At 37.2% G+C, this 22,146-nt stretch overlaps 1 protein-coding gene across 2 annotated transcripts in view; it reads right to left on the bottom strand.

Annotated features, from left to right (window-relative positions):
* Nucleotides 1–6,409: 6,409 nt before the first annotated feature.
* LOC128855895 (uncharacterized) overlaps nucleotides 6,410–22,146 on the bottom strand; it is a 78,847-nt gene continuing 63,110 nt past the window's right edge. For both annotated transcript variants that reach the window (XM_054091122.1, XM_054091123.1), the window contains 4 exons: nucleotides 20,059–20,162; nucleotides 18,762–18,902; nucleotides 10,700–10,840; nucleotides 6,410–10,604 (listed from right to left, as the gene is read on the bottom strand). In XM_054091122.1, coding sequence (XP_053947097.1) covers nucleotides 10,497–10,604; nucleotides 10,700–10,840; nucleotides 18,762–18,902; nucleotides 20,059–20,162 — 494 coding nt within the window. In that variant the 3' untranslated portion in view covers nucleotides 6,410–10,496. The remainder of the gene's footprint in view (nucleotides 10,605–10,699; nucleotides 10,841–18,761; nucleotides 18,903–20,058; nucleotides 20,163–22,146) is intronic.

Here is a 22,146-nt window from a genome sequence, read left to right on the forward strand (position 1 = left end):
TAAGCTAAAAAAGTATGCATAATGTTAATATAAAATATACGAGTTTAAAGCGTCTGAAATAGGCTGGAGCGCGTGAGATTACTCTCGAGTTGCTGGTTCACCCAACAGAAAAGCGTCTCGAGCGCAAAGAGTTAATATATATTAATTGCAATTAAGGAAAAAATTCAACAAAGACCATATAATAACATGTACAACAATAGAAGAAAAAAAAAAAAACAATTTGGCCACAGAGAACCTGGCTACAAAAATGAGAACTTTATCCTGAAACTGAAGGATTTGCGATCGCCATTCAGGATCATGTTATCCTCATAAAGACGATAAATGTCGCAGATGCCAAAAGGCGGCACCGAATACACAAAAAGGCATAATACAGGGTGAACGATATGAAGTGTTACCGACTTCACACTCAAAATTGTTTCAATGACAGTTCAATATATTGTTTATAAGCCATCAAAAGCATTTGCGTCTCAGTTTTGTTGAATTTTTTTTTTCTGTGATGGAATTCAAACGTAATAGTGTGATTGTGTTATATTTGGCTGAAAAATCCCAACCAGCCATTGTTCGTGAGCTCAGTCACCTCAAAGTGAGTGAAATATTTGTGTATCGCACTATAAAATGTTACAATGATACTGGTAGCATTGCAAAATGCTATGGAGGTTTGCCAAAGAAAACCGCAACAACGCCAGAAATGGTTCGGAAAGCGAAGGCTCGACTTGAACGAAATCCACGTCGAAGTGGAAGAAAAATGGCCAAAGAACTGAAAATATCGAAAGACAGCATTCGACGCATATTGGAAAATGAGCTCAAGGTCAAGGCTTACAAGTTCCAAAAAGCACACGATCTTTCATCCAGCAAAAAAAAGTTCGGTGCGAAAGAGCAAAGGAGTTGTTGCGCTTGCACGAACGTGGCGCATTTCCTAACATTGTGTTTTCTGAAGAAAAAAATTTCCCAATTGAGCAGTTCATAAACACTCAAAACAATCGTGTTTACTTGACCGAACGCTCATACGAGAACTTGAGTCTACGTATGGCCACTCGAAGCAATTTCCCATCGCAAGTAGTGGTTTGGGCCGCAGTGGCCGCTGATGGACACTCTCCAATCGTTTTTATCGAGCCTGACGTCAAAGTGAATGCGACTTATTATCGGGAAAATGTTTTAGAAGCTGCTTTAGAGCCGTGGACACGCAAACATTTCGGTCGTAGACCATAGACGTTCCAACAGGACTCGGCACCGTCTCATAAAGCTCGTGTGAACCAAGAATGGTTAAAAAATCATGTTCCACACTTCATTTCGTCCACACAATGGCTTTCGAATTCGCCAGGCGCAAATCCGATGGGCTATTCCATCTGATCCATTTTGGAGAGCAAGGTGAGGACTAAAAAATATGCCAGTATGGATGCGCTGAAAAAAGCGATTATACGAGAATGGGCCAAAATACCTCAAGATCACATTCGTGCAGCATGCAACTCATTTTTTGACCGTTTGAAGGCTATAGTCAAGGCAAAAGGTGGTCATATCGAGCTAAGGTGAATAAATTTTAAAATTGTAATCATTTTTGAACAATTTTGTCTTTGAAATCAATAAAAACTAATTTCACACAAAAAAGTTATGGTGTTTTAAATAGGTAACACTTCATATCGTTCACCCTGTATATGTAGTCGCAAAAATTCCACACCAAGAAATAGCAAACCAATTACAACTGTTGCAAAACGAGGAATAAACGAGGAGTGCCGTGGGATAAGAATAATAATAAAAAAAATAATAAAAGTACAAATAATAATAATCATAATTTACCTCTTGCAGAATTCCTATTTCACGAAATCCATTGCAAAAGGGTAAACACTAATTTCTAACACTTAATTGCTGTCCTACGGATAATAAAAACTACACCATTACACAATCGCCCCTAAAGGATTTAAATATAAAATCCGAATAACGCAGGAGGAGCCGCATTAAAAACCTCGCAAAGAGCTACTTAGTATCTGCTCGCAATTAAATGCTGAAGGTAAAACATTTCTGCGACGAATTTGAATAGAAGAGCGCAAATATATGGAAAAAGCATTTGGAAGTGACAGGTAGGTGAGAAGAAATGAAAGGAAAAATGGAAGCGTTGGTGTGGTCAAATGGCCTCACCGTGAAACACTTTCAATGAATTCGCCAGCTATTGAGCGGATATACAAATGCTCAGCATTGAATGGGGGAAGTTCTGATTAAATTGCTCACAATGAATGAAAACGATGAAAGGACTAAGCATTGACAAATTACATTTTTTGCCCTTCTTTATGCATTATTTCATTACGAAATTGCTTTTATTGCTGCTGGCAGAGCTGGGGGCACATTGACTGCTTTCATAAATGCTCGAACCCTATGGCAGCGGAAAGAAATGTATTTCCTCAAGCCACAAGCAAAATTTTGAAATTATTCAAATTTGTAAATTCAGAATTTCTGGTTTGAGTGATAAACAAGAATTTGTTTTTGTTAGCAATTAAAAGTGTTTCTTTGTTTGTAAATACAATTCTGGTTTATTACATTTTTTTTTGTTTTTTAACTTTTTAAGCAATTCAATAGCATTTTTTGTACAGAAAAGTGGTCACTTTAATCCCAGTACATCATAAGTAGACCGCTTTTGTAGAACAAAAGTATTGTCCAGCAAATTGAAATCGAGTATGAGCTTTGGTAGGCAACGCATTTATAAGTCCGTATTTACACGCGAGGTGTGGCTATTAAATAATGAGACTGAAGTTTTAAAACATTTACCTTTGATTAAATGGATATTTATTTTATATGTATTCATATACCTGTTTTTTTAGAGTGGCTCACGGTTTATAAATATTGGACGTACAGATCTTTATATTACTTCTAAAAAGTATTGTAAGTCAATTTAGGATATACAGTTTACTCTCAATATTCTAGAAGAATTTTATAAAAAATTTTGTGGAACACATCAACTCCGCAGCTTCCTTTTTTACAAGCCAATTCGTCCACTAAGGAAAGACCAAAATATACATTTACATATATTGGGTTGGGGAATAAGTTCATAGCTTTTTTTTATTTTTATTTTTTTTAATTTACAACGATTTGTTTGCTGTTTGGCAAAGGGTAATAATTCATTCGATAGAACTCTTTCTGCTCTACAAAACTAAGTTAATTGAATTTTTCAGTTTTCTTTATTAGTTTTGAGGCTTAGAAATGGATCACCCAGGAGGCAAAAACCAACATTTTCGACGCCGGCTCTTCTTTGCTTTTCATCGAGGTCAAAAAGCTACCGAAGCAACCCGCGACATTCGCCACGTAAATGGAGAAGGTGGCATAAGTGAGTTAACAGCACGGAAAGGGTTTGCAAAGTCGATGACACGTCCCGCAGCGGAAGACCTTCTACGAAGAACGACTCAAATCACTTTTGAATGAGAACCAAATTGTCGCCAAACCAGTCTTGAATTGGCAAAAAAAAAAAAAAATAAACTACGATCATAAAACGATTCTCAATTACATTTATTTAATGGGATTTACCAAGAAATTGGGAGCCTGGGTGCCTCATGAACTCAACGAAAACAAGAAAAAATCAGCTTCAAATTGCGTGTCAGCATCTCGCCCGCCATCGAGCAACTCGCAGTCATAAACAGCGCTTTTTGTACCGAATCGTCAGGGGAGATAGGAAATGGTGCCTCTACTTCAATAGGAGTGGGTGGTTCCAGGAGAAGATCAGTATATGTGTTTGGTGGGACTAGGAAGGCATGGTGCACTGGAAAATGCTCGAAAAGAATGCCACGGTCAACAAGCAGCTCTACGAGTATATTGCCAGCTAAACCGTGTGAATGAGGTTATTCGTCTGAAAAGACATGTTCGACCATTACTCCTGCACGACAACGCTCATGTTGCACAAGTCGTCAAAGTCACACTCCACCCCATAAAGGGGGTTTTTGGTGGAAAAACATCAACAGATTGGTCGAGAGGTGGGAAGAGGTTGCAAACAGGAACTGCGAATATATAATTGATTAACTTATTGATATAATTATTGTTTTTTGTCTTCTGTAAAAATGCTTATTCCCCAACCTAATATATATTTAATTAGCCTTTACAATCTTTATTAGTTATCTGGCCAAGCTCCACCATTCATGCGTAAAAGGCGCCTACTCATTTCTTTCTCTTGATTCTGCGCTAACCGCTTACTTGCTTTTTGCCGATTTTAACAAAGCGCACCGTATCTTTCTTGTGCTAACCGGCGCCAGTTGGAAATACCAAGTGAAGTAAAGTTCTTCTCTACCTGATCTTTCCAACGCAAAGGAGGCCTTCCACCAGCTGGTACTGCATCGAATACTTTCAGAGCCTGAGCGTTTGTAAGTATTCGGACGACATGATCCAACCAACGTAGCCGCTGGATCTTTAATCGCTGCGCTATGTCTATGTCGTCGTAAAGCTCATACAGCTCATCGTTCCAACGCCTACGATATTCGCCGATGCCAACGTGCAAAGGTCCAAAACCCTTCCGCAGAATCTTTCTCTCAAAAACTTCAAGCGTCGCTTCATCGGATGCTGTCATCGTCCACGCTTCTGGGCCATACATTAGAACATGCATGATGAGAGCCTTATAAAGTGTTACAATAGTTTTGCTCGTCGAGAGAGAACTTTACCACTCACTTACCTACTTACCATTATGCAAAGTAGCTTTTGTTGTCAAGTGGCATCATTCGTTGGATTCCTGGCTGACATTGGTATCGGTGTTAATGCCGGTTCCTAAATATACGAAGTCTTTTACAACCTCGAAATCATAACTCTCAACAGTGACGTGGATGCCCGTACGCGAGTGCGCCCTGTGCCTGAACGATTAAATTCTGCGGGTCGCACGATCTTTTCCAACGTCAGGTTAAAGAAGTCACGCGACAGAGTGACTCTGTCTAAAACCTGTATCAAACGGCTCGGAAAGATGCTTCTCAATTCTGACTGCGCTGCTGGTATTGAGCAACGTAATTTTCCATAGCCGTATTAGTTTTGCGGGGATATCAAATTCAGACATCTTGACATATAGGCAAATGTTTTTCGTGCTGTCGTATACAGCTTTGAAGTCGACAAAAAGATGGCGTGTGGAGGAGAATGTTTCCATATGTAGAAGTCCACGCAAGTGTAGAAAGTCACTGATTGCCATTCACTTGAGAGTGGCCAGGACGATTCTTCCCCATTTGGTCCAATCAGCTCACAACTTCCGAGCTTAGCCTAAGTATCCTCTGGGTAGCTGCCGAATACCCATTCGAGAGCGAGCTAATGTGAGAAGGCGAAGCAACTCAGGATAGCTGGTTGTGCGCTTTTTTTCTGACCCGCAACGTAAAATTACCCCCAATGAAAACACGAACATAGTCTGGGATGAGAACCGGTTTAGATGAGAGAAGTTAATAAGGTGCAATTGTCAATGAGGCCTATCAACAGATAGAATTGATAGAAACAAGATGATCTCTGTTGACTTGAAGAAGATAAAACTTCTCTAAGTTAGCCTAATAAATAAATGAAAATTGGTTTCTGTGTTTTAATATTTTCCTGTGAGAGGAATTTCGAGCTTTGCAAATTTTATTTATATATTTTATATATTTATTTATTATACACAATTTTCATAATTTTCCTTTTGAATACAATTTAATTATTGCTGCTTTGGTAAATAGATGCTATTATGTTCATAATTTGTTGTTGTTTGCTTAAAATGTAATACCACAGTTGTAGAGTTAATTTTAGATGTTTGTATCTATGTATGCATCTTTGTGTGTATGTATGTATGTATGTATTGTATATAAATGTGTGTATGTGTGTGTATTTGAGTTTTATACGCTTAAGTAATTACTACTATACACTTGACTGGTTTATTTGTTCACTTAACGGTTATTTGCTCACAATGCGCTTTGTTCTTGAATGATTTACATTTGACTGTTTCTTTGTCATTTATATTATATGTCGATAATATACGAATTAAAATTGGTTTTACATAATATTTAGTATTTAGGTAAGAAGTAGTACTGTAAGTATAAGTAAATTATAATTTATAGCATATTTATAGGAGTTGTAAAGTAATATGGCATTCTTACAGTGCACAGTGGGTGGAACGGCCAGTAATGGGTTGGAAGTATTGTAGTTCATAATTCATATAAATTTAAAGGGAACTTAAGACGTCTGTATTAAAGCTATTATAGGCTTGAGTATAATACGAAATACTCTGATTTTTTAACTTTAATTCATTTAAGATTTATTCAGTATTGAAAATTACGGCTTAGATATTTGAAGTGTTAGCTTTTTCTTAAGACAGAATTTTGTTTTTTAATTTTTCCGGAAAAAAGTATACATATTATTTTTTTGAATTTGCCAAAAATTAAAAAAAAAAAAAAATTTTTATTTATTTAATTTTAATTTTTTGGAGCTGTAAAGAAAATTGTTTTTTTTAATTTTTTGGAGCTGTCAAAAAATTTTTTTTTTAATTTTTGGAGCTGTCAAAAAAATTTTGTTGTGTTATTTTTGAAATCGTACTTTTCCAAATTTATCGACTTTCCCCGTTTCTAAAAAACAAAAAAAATCGCATTCCTAAACCCTAAAAACTTATCCTTTCAATCTTTACTCCCGCACAATAGTCAGTGCATTATTTGCATTGCGGCTGCTAAAACAAGCAAAAAACAAAGAAAAACATACAGTTACACATTGCTTCAGTGGCGCCAGCAAGAGGAGGCGGGCTACCGCGGCAACAGCGCTGACACACCAAATTTAGCGAACCATCTGTGCGTTCCTTCTGGCTGAAAAATGTGAAACACAGATGGCGCTTTAAGCAGTAAGAAGGCGTTGTTCCTAAGCAACGATAGGTGGGCACTACTTAGGACTGGTAGCGTCAGGTTACTCTGTCAGAAATCAAAATAGATTAACGAAACCAACGCAAGACTGAGTCTTATCGAGGCCCTATGCTCCCGAGGGGAGTGAACAAATAAAAAAAAAAAAATTTTGAAAACCTGCTCTGTAACCTGTGCGAATTTCATAATGAAACACCCTCAATTTATCAAAAAGTAATTAAATACGCACGAATCGGTGAAACCAGACCTCTCTACCGAAGTGCCAGAATCGCGACGTACTTTCGCAAGTATTTAATATACGTATTCGTACATGATCAACGAATGGGCATTGTGTGCTTGTGCTACGACCATGGTGTTGTTTATTTTTTGTCGTCATACCCTCGAGCATTTGGGGATTTCCTTTAGTCTTCGGCAGATGATGCCCACATATTTACTGATAGCCAGGCGGCGATAAAATCCTTTACAAAGTAGTTGACAGAGATGGCTGAGTCATTTCACCCAAAGGCAACATGGGTTCCTGTGATGGGCTTAAATTGGAAGACGGCACTGCCGAGGCTGGATTTGTCGGACCACACTTCAAGAAGGCAATTGCAATGGGAAAAACGACTTCCGCTCTTCAGGTGGAGGTCCATGCGTTAACGCTATGTGCGAGGGAGTGTCTTCGTTGAGGCGCCCGTGGAGTCAATATCAACATTCTCTCTGATATTCAAGCAGCTCTAAAATCACTAGATAGCATCTCATTTCAATCAAGGTTGGTCGGGGAATGTCTTAAAATTCTCGAAACTCTAGCATCATGTAACTTTGTTACTCTGATATGGGTACTGGGACATGAGAGGCACGAAGCAAAAAGGGATCCAAACACTCCCTTCATCGGTTCTCAACCTTTCTGTGGGTTAAACACCAGCTTAAAAAGTGCCTTTTTACGTAAGCGCGAACAACGCGGCTTAATCGAGAACTGGAGAGCCCAAACGGGCGTGCGGCAATCGAAAGGACTCATTGATCTAGAATGTACAAAGATAGAGGCAATCAATCCTTAACCTCAGCAGATTTAAAACTCGACACTGAACTAAACTCATTGTAAACTCAATTACCACATAAAAAAAATGGTGCGGCAGAAAATGATGCTTGTTGACTCTGAAACACTGCCAGTGCAACCAAACATTGAATCTCATTGTTCCATACAAGGAATAAGAGCGCATTTTCTAACAACCGTAAAACTATGGAACTCTATACCGTTGTCGAGTATAGCCTGGCATCTTTGAACCAGCGTTTCTGCGTAGCTCGTCGTCGACAAACAGGACTAGATTTTGCGAACTTGACACACGAATTGCTTTAAATCATGGACTGACCTTCCGACAAGATGCATTTCCTTAGTTCCTCACACATTTTTGATGGAGTAGGCGTCTGGAGACTGAGAGCGACAGTTCACTACTGTAACGCCAATTTTTATATTTTGTTGTTTTTCAATGTGTTTTTCTGAGAGCAGTGGTTTTTGATGATGTGGGACGGTAGGATATGCTCGTCTTCTTTAGTCGTTATTCGATGGTGTTGATACTCACATCAATTTTCTTTTAACTTTTCTTTAACCACTCATCGTGCTTGGCGTGGTCACAAATGAGTGTCCCGCTTAAAAGGTTGTACGATCACTTTATTCTGCTTTTTTTGTCGTCACTCGCTTGCAGCCGCGCTCGGAAAAGTCATCAACATTTTTGTACACTTTATACCGCTGATTCCGCAGCACCATAATTTTTTTTGATTTTTTAATGACTTTTTTAGCCGCGGCTTAAGATAATTTCGGCCCTTTCGAATGCGTACGTAAAAATACCGTCTCAAAACGCTTTCACGTACTTCTCACTCATTGTTCTTTGATTGCTTTTACGGGAAAGTTTCGAACGGCACTAACCTGAGTTAGCACTGGCGTCGTAGCCCTTGAGTGGGACTATTACACAGCAAAGAGCAGCACGAAATATATTAGGTAGTCGAAAAACTCTTCTCGTATTTCTAATCAAACTTCAACTATTTTTTTTTTATATTTACAATGAACTTTATTAAACCAAATATGTACCATTTTGGTCGACCACCTTTTGCCATTTTTCTTTTAGAGACATTATTCCATCAGTGTAAAACTTTTGTGGTTTCTCGGCGAAAAACTGCGACAAGTAATTTTCACAGGCTTCTCTTGAAGCCAACTTTACTCCATTAAGGGAGTTCTGCATTGACCAAAACAAATGGTAGTCCGATGGTGCAAGGTCAGGGCTATATGGCGGATGCATCAAAACTTCCCAGCCAAGCTCTCCCAGTTTTTGCCGAGTCATCAAAGATGTGTGTGGCCTAGCGTTGTCCTGATGGAAGACGACGCCCTTTCTGCTGATCAGCACTGGCCGTTTTTTTCGATTGCTTGCTTCAATCTCATCAGTTGTTGACAGTAAATAATCAATCGTTCGAGCAGGCTGGAGCAGCTCATAGTGGATGATTCCTTTCCAATCCCACCAAACACACAGCATAACCTTTCGAGGCGTCAATCCTGGCTTTGCGACCATTTGTTGAGCTTCACCACCCTTGCACCATGATCTTTTTCGCGCATTATTGTCGTATTTGATCCACTTTTCGTCTCCTGTTACCATTCGCTTCAGAAATGGTTCGATTTCATTTCGTTTCAGCAAAGAATCGCAGATGTTAATACGGTCCATTAAATTTTTCACAGACAATTCATGTGGTACCCAAACATCGAGCTTCTGTTTTTGTAACCAGCCTTTTGTAAATGGTTCAAACCGTTTGTGGATGAATGTTTAGTGCCTTGGCGATGTCATGGCAGCTTATGTGACGGTCCTGGTCAATCTTTTCCATAATTTCATCGACTTTTTCAACGATAGGTCGACCGGAGCGAGGTGCATCTTTCACATCAAAATTTCCAGAACGGAAGCGAGCGAACCATTGTTGTGCTACACGAACTGATACAGCATTGTCTCCGCAAACTTCACACATTTCATTGGTGGCTTGCGTGGCATTCTTCCCTTTTTTATACAAAAATTTCAAAATAAAGCGAGTTTCTTCATTATTTTCACTCATTTTTGAACAGCTATAACTTTTTTTCAACTTCTCCGAATTAAATTTTTTTTTGGTAAAATGAAGCTTAAAATGTCACCTTTCTAACACCATATGATATGACACAATGTGATTGGTAGCACTGGAGATAGATGACTCCAACGACATCTATTGACAAAATACGAAAAGACTATTTCGACTACCCAATATCTTGAAGTTACAAGAAAAAAACCGGTTCTTTTTTTTTCTGGCACAGCCGCACTTCTAACTTTTAGAAAGAAAAAAATTCTCTCAATGTAGCGCAATAAAATTAGCGCAAAGGAAGTTGAAAGGCTGGGTTGCTTCGCCCACTGTGCACTTTAGTCATAGTTATGGCTATGCAACAATTTTAAGTAAAAATCGCGTCAATATTTTACATACTTCCCACGCTCTACATAAGCACTTTTTAATTTAACTATATATATTTTTTTTTAACTAAATGTTACGTATTTTTTATTGCAAAAACATTAAATACTTTTTTTTCTTTTAATTTGCATACTGTCAGGCGTTCTAGATTTAACAATTCAATATAGTTGCACTGAAATAAATAGCTACTGTGTGATAATCCTTTAATTCACGCTTTTGAATGTTAAGAGGTCATAGTTCCACATTTGAGGTAAAAGTAGTATCTATTGTTTCGACGGTGTCACTTGCAGTAGCATTGCAATTCGTTGCCGACATCCACTCAAAGTCTTTTATAGTTGCCTGTTTCAGGAGTAAAATACATACAAACATTATAATTTCTTAAAGCTGCAAGCATTTTTAAGTACGAATATTAAGTAAATGCAAAATAAATTGACCTTATGCATGGAGTATACCGCTACCACCACCAACACATGCATAATATTGTGAGAATTCAAATAGAAATCCACAACGCCCGGAAACCACTTTTCTGGTATACGCATTGCACCTATAGCGCCACCCAATATGGAGACGCCATCCTGTTGGAACAGAGGGAAATTTAAGTGTGCATTATTTTATGGTTATTTTACAACAGATTATAACAACAAACAACCAGTGAATTATTTAGTTGTGAATAACTAATCACCAAAGCCATAATTTGGAGTTTTTAATTAATTTTTAAAAGTGCTATCACACACACACAAGCAAGCAAATAGAAGCCTATTTTCGATTCATACATAATCAAGCGTGCGTGCGTGCTTGTGTGTAGTTGTGACTGAGAAAAGTTTGCCCAAAAGGGTCGCGTACGCTATGCCCGAGGTTGTAAATGCCGGTATAGCGCCATGAGCACGTCCGGCGGTCACATTAGCACGTCGGCTGGCGTGTGTTGCATTAATTGCGTCTATGACCTGAATTACTACGCAAGCAATTGTTTAGATGCCTGTGCTTTTGCTGCATTGGGTACGCGGCATGCGGGTTCAGATTTGCGCATAGATTTAATCACAATTTTATTTGTATTGCTGCCTTCGCGCCTTTTATTGGAAATGCTAAAAGTTTACTCAGCCTCGGACGGGTAGATTGAAGAAAGTCGAAAGAAAAGTAAAGTGCGTGCAAAAAGAAAAGTCTGCTGACAGCAATTTGAAGTGATTTAGCGTAAAATTCGTAAGTAAGCGGCCAAGTTTTCCAAATGGGCTGCTATTAGTTGTTACTGTTTGCTATCGTTTTCGGCTTACTGCGAGCAGTGATTTTAGCACCTGTTAAGCCACAATGCTTTGATATAAATTTTATTATAAATATAAAGCTGGCCAAGGAAAGGTAAGTAAATTGGAGACGCCCAGACTGGCACTCCTCAAGTAGCACTAAAGCGCCGTTTTGATACCATTATGAGACCTCCAACGAGCAGACATCTCCAGCCAACCAGAGCTATTGATGTAAGAGAGAACATTGAGGGGATTTCAGTTGTCCCAGGCTGTCGAAGAAAGCAGCACCCATTGACTGCCAAACCCGGAATTCACAGAGAAAGTGATCATCAGTTCGTCCCCTTAGTATAACAATAGCCTATGTGCTCATAGGCTATTTTTTTTTTTTTAATTTTTGGATTCTCCATCGTCGATTTTATATGTGGTCAAAATTTTGTCAAATTCTAGTTCCACAAAGTGGGTCAAAACGTCAGTCAAAAAATATTAAATATTTACAGACATAACGAGATTTGAGTGAGAGCTACTTTCGACAAAAAGTTTGAAATTCATTTTCTCAAAACATCAAAAAAGGCTATTTTAATACTAAGGGGACGAGTTCGCTTCTCTGAAAGGTCCCCACTGCTTCTGCATTTTAGATTAAATGGTAAACTCTGCTTCTACGTGGGGCTAAAAGATTTTCGAAATTGCACACGAAGAAATGGAGCTTCATATTTCCTGCGCTTTCCTGAGAAATAAGTTATGCAATTCCCCTTTAACAACAATCAAGGAGGTACCGACGACGGGGTAGGAGGTCTCTGAGGGCAAGCTCATCAGCAATTTCATTTCCCACTACGTTCCTATGTATGGCCTGGAACCCAGAACAGAGAAGTGTTACCAGCACGGCCAAGTGATTTGATCTTCTCCTTACAGGAGTTTACTTTACTCGTTCTGCTCAATGGCGTCGTCAGAATCCGATCTCCGAAGAAATCTGAGTAGATCTTGTGGTGCCAAGGAGCCACGATGGTCGCTTCTTAACACATCAGTGCCAAATACCTCAAACCTGGTTCGAGCGAAGGCGGGGTAGACACACAGGAAGTGGTCCGCCGTCTCATCCTCCTCTTCACAAGCTGGGCAGAGTACACTGTCTGAAATGCGCAACCTTTCCAAGTGTTTCGCCCACAGAAAGTGGCCCGTCATCAGTCCAACCAGCCGTCTGCACTCCCCTCTGCTTAATGACAGAAGGGTTTGCGACAGTCGATCGGACATGACCGGCAATATCAGTTTAGTCCATCTGCAGCCTCTCTTAGCCTCCCAAGCTCGCTTGTGGGTGGTAGTTACCCATTTGCTAACCGTGGCTGTGATGGTCGCAGAAGGGAGTGGCAAAACGGGCTCTGAGCCAAAGAAGTTGGCCTTAGAGCCCATCTTAGCTAAGGAGTCAGAGGTCTCGTTACCCGCGATACCCACGTGTCCCGGGACCCATGTTAGCATCAGGCTATTATGTCTGCCGACATAGTTCAGCCTGGATTTACAGGACTTCACTACCCCTGATGTGGTTGGAGGGCTGTCTAAGGCCGTCAGAACCTTAAACGCGGCTTGACTATTGGAGAAAATGTCAATATCTCCCACGCCCCCGCGTTCCCTAAGCATTTTGCCTACCTGCAGGATCGCAAAGACTTCTGCTTGAAAAACACTAGTAGTACTCGTAAATTTTGAAGAAATATATAAATAGGTTGATTTAGAGAAAACACCTGATGTGAAGACAGAGGTGCAAGCTTCGGTGCAGATTTTCCGCTCGATCCAATCCTGCCTATTTGGCAAAGGTCTGCCTCAATGGAATCAGTGGGGCGCCTCGAACCACTCCTACTCTAGTGCTTAAAGCTATGCTAGTTGTAGCACCCGTGGACATCGCAGAGAAAACTGCTGCTGGACGCACCGCAAGCAGATGGAGGTGCCCCGAACACATAAACTAGACTTAAGCTACGGACACTCTAGTATTCTTAAAAACTTTGAGTTGAACCCCATGCTGCTGAATCATTGTACACCCTCGCTGTGTCCGAGTGGTCCGTGTCGCATTCATATTCCCTCAAGAGAGGAGTGGGAAGGTGCAACATTTGGAGACACGGCATGGCAACATGTTTACGAGTGGCTCGAAGCTGGGCGGAAGAGTTGGTAGGGAATTGTTCTGCAAGAAACTTCTCATCAAGTTCAAATGTAGGCTTCCGTATCACTGTGATGCTTTTCAAGCGGAGATAGCCGCAATTAAAGAAGCAGTGGATTGGTTGCTTACCTCTTGCCTCTAACTGCGACAGCCAAGCAGCAACTAGGGTCTTGAGCTCGTTGGCTGTGCTTTCGAATTTAGTCGGGGCATACCTGACTTCTCTCTCGATTGCATTCGAATACTTCGATATTGAGCTCATCTGAGTTTCCGGGCATAGCAGCATAGAGGGAAACTGCTGGGCTGATGAGCTGGCTAGACAGGGGACCTTGGAAACGGCTCCATCGCAAAACGAGTGGATTGAGGTTCACGTGAGAACCTCTGGTCTACTCCTAGAATGATACGCTTCACGTCAACTCAGAGAGCGCTGGACTACTGCGCAAACGTGCAAAGTCGCGAGATCCTGCTGACCACAGCTAGTTCGGGGACGCTTGAGGAAACCTCTAAGGCTAACAAAGCTGCAGCTCTCGAATTTGGTAGGTATCCTTACTGGACATAGCCCATTAGGTGTCCATGCGGTGGGGCTCGGGATTGCTTTAAGTACTTTCTGCAGAAGGAAGGTGAGGTGAAACCATCTCAGCACATTTTATCAGCTCCCCTGTTCTCCTCGGGCAAAGATTTAGAAAACTGGGTTCTCACTTTTTTGCTACACCTGCAGACATTGCGAGTTTAAATTCCACACACCAGGTGAAATTTATCAGTAGCTTAAAGCGGTTACGACGAATGTAAGGAGCCACTATTCATATATCATCTTCTAATCCAAAACCCCTTCTTCCTTTTTCCACCTGTTTGGTTCTTTTACTTTTTTGCAAGAGCAGAATAGCATTACTGTCACTGAAGAGATGCTTTCTTCGGCTGAAGATATGTTCTCTTCGGCTGAAGATATTATCAAAGGTATCGCATATAAGTATAATATTGAAATTGGCAAACAATTATCGGAATAGTTCTTCTCATGAGAGCCCAAACTGCGCCATTGTTCCATTGTTTTCTCGTATCTCCAGAGTTGGAATCATTTCAAATAAAAGCAAAAAAAGATAGACAAAGTAGAAATTGTTAAAGTTTTATATCTATAAACACGTGATCTTTCGCGGTACATTTGTTTCGAAGCAGACGCTGTTCAGTGATCAGCCCAGCCAGAAGACTGGTTATTAGCTACAGTTCAATGGTTATTTACATCCATTCCATTATACTCCATTCTTATTAAAGTAGTGTGGCTTAGCGTCTCAAAATGCAAATTTTTCTTTACATCGCACATTTATTCGGTCTAAATCCCTTGTCTATTTAGTTGCTTATTTTGCCTATGTGAGAGCACTTTTAAAAATTACACTTTTAAAAACTCCGATATCAAAAACTAGTTACAAAAAAGAAACAAAAAACAATATCGCATTAACCAAACCCGCACCAATCGAAATAAAAAAACAATCAACAATTTTACAACAATTATCACTCACTGCTTCTAACTGGAATTTTGGTTAGTTTTGGAATATTTTGGTAGCATTTTTGTATAAAGAAGAGTAGAAGCAGAGAAACACAATAGTTCGTATCAGTGATCAAATAGCGAATAAAGTTGTTATTGGTATAGGATTATAGAGCTAAATTTTCATAGCATATAAAATTTCTTGAGAGGAAAGTAACGGAAACTTGGGTGTGAAAGTGTTGAACAAAATAAGGACAGAAGAAGTGTGCAAGCGTAAATTTTTCGATAAAAAGCGTAAAGTAGTAGCTGAGTGCAACTGATAACTGGTATTTTTAATTGCATTTCATATTTACAGTTAGGTTAGAAAGCGTGTAACTTTGGAATATTAGACAGAACAAAAACAAAAAAAAACACAATAAAGAGCTTTTCATAGCGCAAATAATTGTTAAAAATTCCGACTTTCTTTACTAAGTAAGAGTAGAAGAAGTTACTTAAAACAAAATGCGTGAGAAAAAGTGTGGAGTCAAAAACAATAATTATAATTTATTGTAATAGTTTCTATGGCAGCAACAAAATGTTGAGAAAGTAGAAAATATTTATTTGCTAGTCTTTGTTTTTGTGATTTTTTCTGTCTCTAATTCAGTTATTTGTTTAGTAGAGTTATTTCAAAGCATGTTTTTATTAGTATAATTATTTTATATTTATTTTACTTTATTTTAAGATTAAAAAAAAAATTATTTGATTAAATATAAAAAAAATATATGTAATTAAATAATAAAAAAATTACAAAATTGTATTTTACTAAATTTAATTTAGAAAGTTTTAATTTATTCTCATCTCATCTATCGTGTACTATATTACGTTATTTTTATTTTTTGTTTTACTTTTTTTAATTAATTATTTTTAATTACAATATTTTATTCTGTACAAAAAAAAAAGAAAAATTTTATTTTATTTTACTAAATTTAATTCAAAAAATTTAACTGTATTCTCATTTATTTTATCTTGTTCTATATTACGTTATTTTTTTTGTCTTACTTTATTTAATTAATTTAATTTTTTAACACATTTTTTATTATATTTTATTTTATTTGATGTTCATTTGCTGAATTTAATTAAAAATACTTTTACTTTGTTCTACTTTGCTTAAAAAAAAATTTAATTATAAAAAAACGTATTTAAGTGATTTTTTTCAAAGTAAAAAAATTATGAAAATTTTAATTTAATTTAACTTGATACAATTTATCTTGTTCTAAATAAGGTTATTTATTTTATTTTTTACTTTATTTAATTAAATGAATTTAAATTTACTTTATTTTATTTATTTTTTGTTTATTTTAACTTTTTTTTGTGTTTTATTCAACTTAATTTTAATCATTTGACTTAATTTTTTTATTTTGTTTTTTATTTTCCTTTATTTCTCTTTTTTTATTTAAATAAATTTAAATTTACTTTATTTTTTTTTTTTTAATTTTTTATCTAATTTTTTTTTGTTTTTGTTTTTTAATTAATTTCATTTTAGTTACTTTACCCCACTTTATTTTTATTTTTATTTAATTTAATTTTCTATTTTTTTTTTGCTTTATTTTGTTTTGTTTTATTTTTTATTTAATAAAATTTTTTTCTTGTAATTTATTTTATTATATTTTACTCAATTTATTTGATATAATGATATCAATTCCGAAGAAGAGCGATTTAAGTCGCTGTGCAAATTTTCGTGGCATAACTCTTTTAAATGCCGTAATAAAGATCTTGGCATTTGTCATTCTTGAGGGAATCGCCCCAGTTCTCAACAACATATTGCGCACCGAACAGAATGGTTTTCGCCCCAAAAGATCGTGTGTAGATCATATTAACACGCTGCGTATAATTATAGAGCAGTCAGTAGAATGGCGGGCGCCACTGTACCTACTCTTTGTGGATTTGACTTTTGACACCTTGAACAGGCGCGCAATTTGGTCTTCCTTGAACCGGAAAAAATCGTCCCCATCATTCAAGAACTTTATGAGGGAGCTGTGTGCAGTGTACTCTTCAAAGGCAAAAAGAGCGAGTTGTTCAATATTCACAATGGTGTGCGTCAAGGTTGTGTGTTGTCGCCGCTGTTGTTTATCACTGTACTTGATGACATTATAAGAAAAACAAATATCGATATTCCATCGGGCATTCATGGGCACCCATATCAGTAGCTCTGCGATCTGGATTATGCCGATGATATACGCTTTTTGACACACAAATTGTCTGAAGCACACGCTGAACTAAGGCAGTACTTAATACTATATGCAAGCCAAGAGTCAACTTCAAAAAAACGAAGCTTATACGTATCAAAACTCCAAACAAGGACGCACTGACGTTTGAAATGGGTGGCACGCTGGTTACAATTGAGGACATCGAAAACTTCTGCTACCTTGGCAGCATAGTATCAAAAAATGGTGGAGCATAAGCTGATGTAAGTTCCCGCATAAACAAAGCTCGCCACGCTTTCCACACGATGAATCGAATCTGGACATCAAGACATATCAGCACAAAAACAAAATTGCGAATTTTCAATACAAACATCAAACCACTGTTACTTTATGCGTGCGAAACATTATTCACCGCATATTTTGGCCATGAGTTATCACCAACGAAGCAAGCCCATCGCAGCTGATATCAAAGAAAGGAAATGGCGTTGGATTGGGCACACCTTACGCCAAGAAGACAATGACATCGCAAAGATGGCCCTAGAATGGAGTCCACAAGGTTCCAGAAGAAGAGGACGACCACGAACAACTTGGATGCGATCAACACACGCGGAATACCAATCAAGATGTTCCTGGCATGAAATTCGAAAAATTGTACAAGATCTCTCACGTTGGTCTGAGTTTGTTTCCGCCCTATGCTCTGATTAAGAGCGGTAAGTTCACATCTAACTATATAAATAATTTCATGTGCAAACTATTTATTGTTAATTTGACAAGAGATATCAAGGAATAAAAAAAAAAGTTACATAAATTGGATTGATTTTTTAATGAACTTGTGGATAAATTTAGACTAAGAAAATTTCATGTTAAAATAATTCTAGTTGTACGAGAATATACTACTGTTGAAGTACTATTAAAAGGCCTTAGTCTTACAAACAACTAAATTTAAAGTTTTCATTTTTGATTGTGTTTTATTTAATTTAATTTGACTTTATTTGATTTAATATAATTTCACTTTATCTAATTTGTAATTTATTTAGTATAATTTATTTTAATTTAGTATAATTTGGTTTAATTTATTAAGTAAATTTAGAGTTATTTTATATATATATTTTAAACTTTTTTTGTTAATTTTTGTTCAATTGTTTTTCTATTTAATTTTTTTTTTTTTTGTTCAGCTAAATTTAGATTTTTTTTAAGTCCCATTTAATTTTTAATTTGTTTTTCATTTTGTTCAATTGTTTTTTTATTTTATTTTATTATTTTTAGTTCAACTAAATTTATATTTTTTTTTAAGTCCCATTTAATTTTTAATTTTTACCCATTTTCAATTATTTTAATATATTTTTTATTTTATTTATTTTTTGTGTTTTTTCGTCATTTCCTATCGTTTTATTTTAATTAAATTTGCTGTTTCTTAAGTTATTTTTATTTTGTTATTTTATTTTATTTTTTACTTCCGGCACTCACCTGCAGATAAACATGCGAAAGCGCGATTCGACTTCCACCGACCCATATACCCAGAGTGCGAAATAATGTCAATATTGAGCGCATGGTGAAGGGAAGAGCGAAGCAGAGGCGCCGTTGCCAAGGTGAACTTGCAGTTAGAGCCTGTGTTGGGAAGAGCGTTAGAATGTGAAATAGCGAATACTATGAAAATTCACCTCAATTATTGAAGAGCTCAATTTTTGAAATATTACAGATTTAATAATTTAAGGCGAAAATATTATTTGACTACCTCTGACTATTTCAGTCAGATAATTACTATGAATTACTAGAAGCATTTCTATATTTCTTGATATTCTATTTTATATTTTAAGAGTACAAGTAATTGTAAATATTCATTTGAGTAATATTCCACATATGACATGAAAAAAAATTAATAAAAAAAATGATGCTTAACTAATTTTAAGATGTATAAATTTCTAAAAGGCTCTTATGCAGACGGAATAAACTTAAAAACTCATATTAAAATTAGCCACTAAGTGTAAATCATTTCTAAAATAATATAAAAATGCATTTTTAACGGAGACTTGGGAAAAACATTTCTCAATAATAATAAAATTTCTAAAAAAAAACAATGAAAATATATTTCCGAAATTCCTCATTACGCAAAAGTTTCTTATTGTCGGTCAAAAAGGTGTAATCGTTGGAAGAAAACTGAGCAGCAAAAAAATATCAAAAGTTGTAGTCAGTGAAATCACGGTTATTACATTAGAATTGTAACTATATAAGAGGAGTTCACATCAAACGGCAAACACAAATACTAAGCGCTAAACTTCACATCACTCATACGCCACGCAATACGAACTGCAAGGGCGGGGCGTATGAGTAATTTTTAACGACTCACGGCGGCGAGTGCTGAATGCACTAATTTTTGGTGTTATAATACTAAATAATACATTTAATAGTATAAATAGATGAGATATCTAGGATTATATTTTAACTTAAAAGCTCACTAATTTTAGGAAAATCATTTTTTTCCATCTCGAATTTCATTTCGGTCACACTAATTCGCTCAAGTCTAAGCTACAGCTTCCTAGAGTATCAATTTTCGACCACTATTGTAATACTAATGCAATAATGTTAATCGTATGTTGTTCGCTGACTTCAAAATTATAAACAAACGAAGTCGCTGAAGACAAAATTCTATATAAAAATTTCATTTATATGCGAATTCCGGTTTCATAGGTATACATTTAGTTGACTTGTATGTTTCCTTTTAGTGTAGTTGCATGTACATTTAAGTTTGCACATAAATACTCACCTTGTAAAGTCCCCAAAACGATAGTAAACAGTAGGATATTATTATCAACCATTTCCATTTGGGGCTTAAACAGAATGTTGTGGCCGTAACTAGCGGCAATGCACCTAAAAAGGGAGGAAAAATTAATTGAAAATACTTACGGTAATAACACTTGAGTTTTATGTGTCCCTAAAAATACATACATATATACGCTCATATTATGCATACGCATACATACATACATTTTATACATAATTGGAAAAAAATTAATCAACGATAATATCAAAGCCATTCAGTAAATATATAAATATCAGTAAGTTGAGCGCTCGGTACTCCAGATGATATGCACTTAAGTGCAAGTGCATATATGTAGGGGGTGTTTTAATAAGACGACTTGTTTGAATTTAGCGTATTTTTAAATTTTGTTTTTTGAGTCGGTTGTACAGCGTTTTTGTTCGAAGGCTGCCATGTGTGAGCAATAAGATTTAGGTGAGTTTAGATTAGCGAGGAAGCACAATGTTGAGGAAAGGGTGAAAAAGGCTAGTAATGCGTTGTACGCATGTAAAAGAATGCTGAGCGTTACTTAGGGTCTATTACCCTCTCTGATGCATTGGTGCTACACGGCATTAGTTAGACCGATATTGCTGTATGGGGCCTTAGTATGGTGGACTGCGACAAGAAAATTGACATACTTAATGCCACTTGAAAGGATTAAACGATTCGCTGCTCTGTGCATAACAGGAGAGATGAAAACCACTCCAACGGCGGCGCTGGAAATCATACTCAGCATGCCACCTCTTGACCTTATGGCGGAAAACCTGGCAGCGAAATCCGCGAGGAGGGTAGTGGCTGCTGAAGTATTCACCTGTAGAACCTTCGAACACAGCGCAATAGGAAAGTGGAGCTCAGGTTGCCGGGACTACATGACTCCGTACTTCAATTGGGAGAGAAGGTACTACAATTGAAGATGAGGGATGGCAAAAAGGCATGAAGCCTGGCCGTAGGACTTTTCACATCTATACAGACGGCTCTAAAACTCTAAAAAGAGTGGGAGCGGGTATTTACTGCTAAAAACTTGGGATAAGGCAGCCTATCAAGCTGCCAGACCACAGCAATATTTTCCAAGCGGAAGTTTTTGCTGTGGGGAAAGCTGCGGAGCTAGCCTACATAAGAACAAGAAAGAACTCAACAATTAATATATACGTGGACAGTCAAGCAGCAATAAAAGCAATAAGCTGAAGTCCAAAAATGTTCAACGGAGCAGGGAGGCCACAGAAAGGCTAGCCGACATACCAAAACCGCTAAATGCAATATACAATGAAATGGACGACTACATGAAAAATCGAGTGGAAGCTAGGTGGACTACTCTGACCACATGGAAAACAACAAAAGTTATGTCTAGAGTTAACAACAAAAAACTGACTCAATTCGTACTTACGCTCTCGCGAAGGGACTGAAGAACTATCATAGGTATGCTAACAGGTCGTAATCGATTGGCTGCACATGCGTACAATATAGGGATTGCTAACACGGACAAATGCAGGAAATGCAGAGAGGATGTTGAGGAAGCTTTGAGGCCAGTGCGTGACTATCAACAAAAAATGGCAAGGTTTGCTGGAGGTAAGTCCATTAGTCTTATCGTTGTTGCCGATGGGCCTATAGCATAGATCTCAGCTTGGGCTGGTGTAGCGTCGTCTAAAGGAGCAATTTAAGAATAATTCTTCCAAGCACACTCCCCATCCAGAATAAGATTTAATCAACGATAATTTCACTGCCATACAGCACAAAGAAATTGTGAATCTCTACCATCGAAAAGGTGGACATGAGGCTTATGAAAAATGTTTAAGGAAACCTTGTCGGTGGCAGTGCAAAAAAGTATTACCATCGTAAACATTATTCATTTTCATTATTTCGAAAAAAACTGAACTTTCACTTTGAAATGCTACAAAACAGGTCAAATTTTACGTCCACGAAGTGTGCAAAAGTGAAGGTTTACGATCATATAAAAATATTGTAGCAGCCAATCGAAATGATAAACAAAATTAAAAATCTAAAATACGGGCAACAAAAATCAAGAAATTTATTTGAAGGAGTGTTTGCAAAAACATA

Source organism: Anastrepha ludens, chromosome 2 (assembly GCF_028408465.1).
Source record: "Anastrepha ludens isolate Willacy chromosome 2, idAnaLude1.1, whole genome shotgun sequence".
NCBI classification, from domain to species: Eukaryota; Metazoa; Arthropoda; class Insecta; order Diptera; family Tephritidae; genus Anastrepha; species Anastrepha ludens.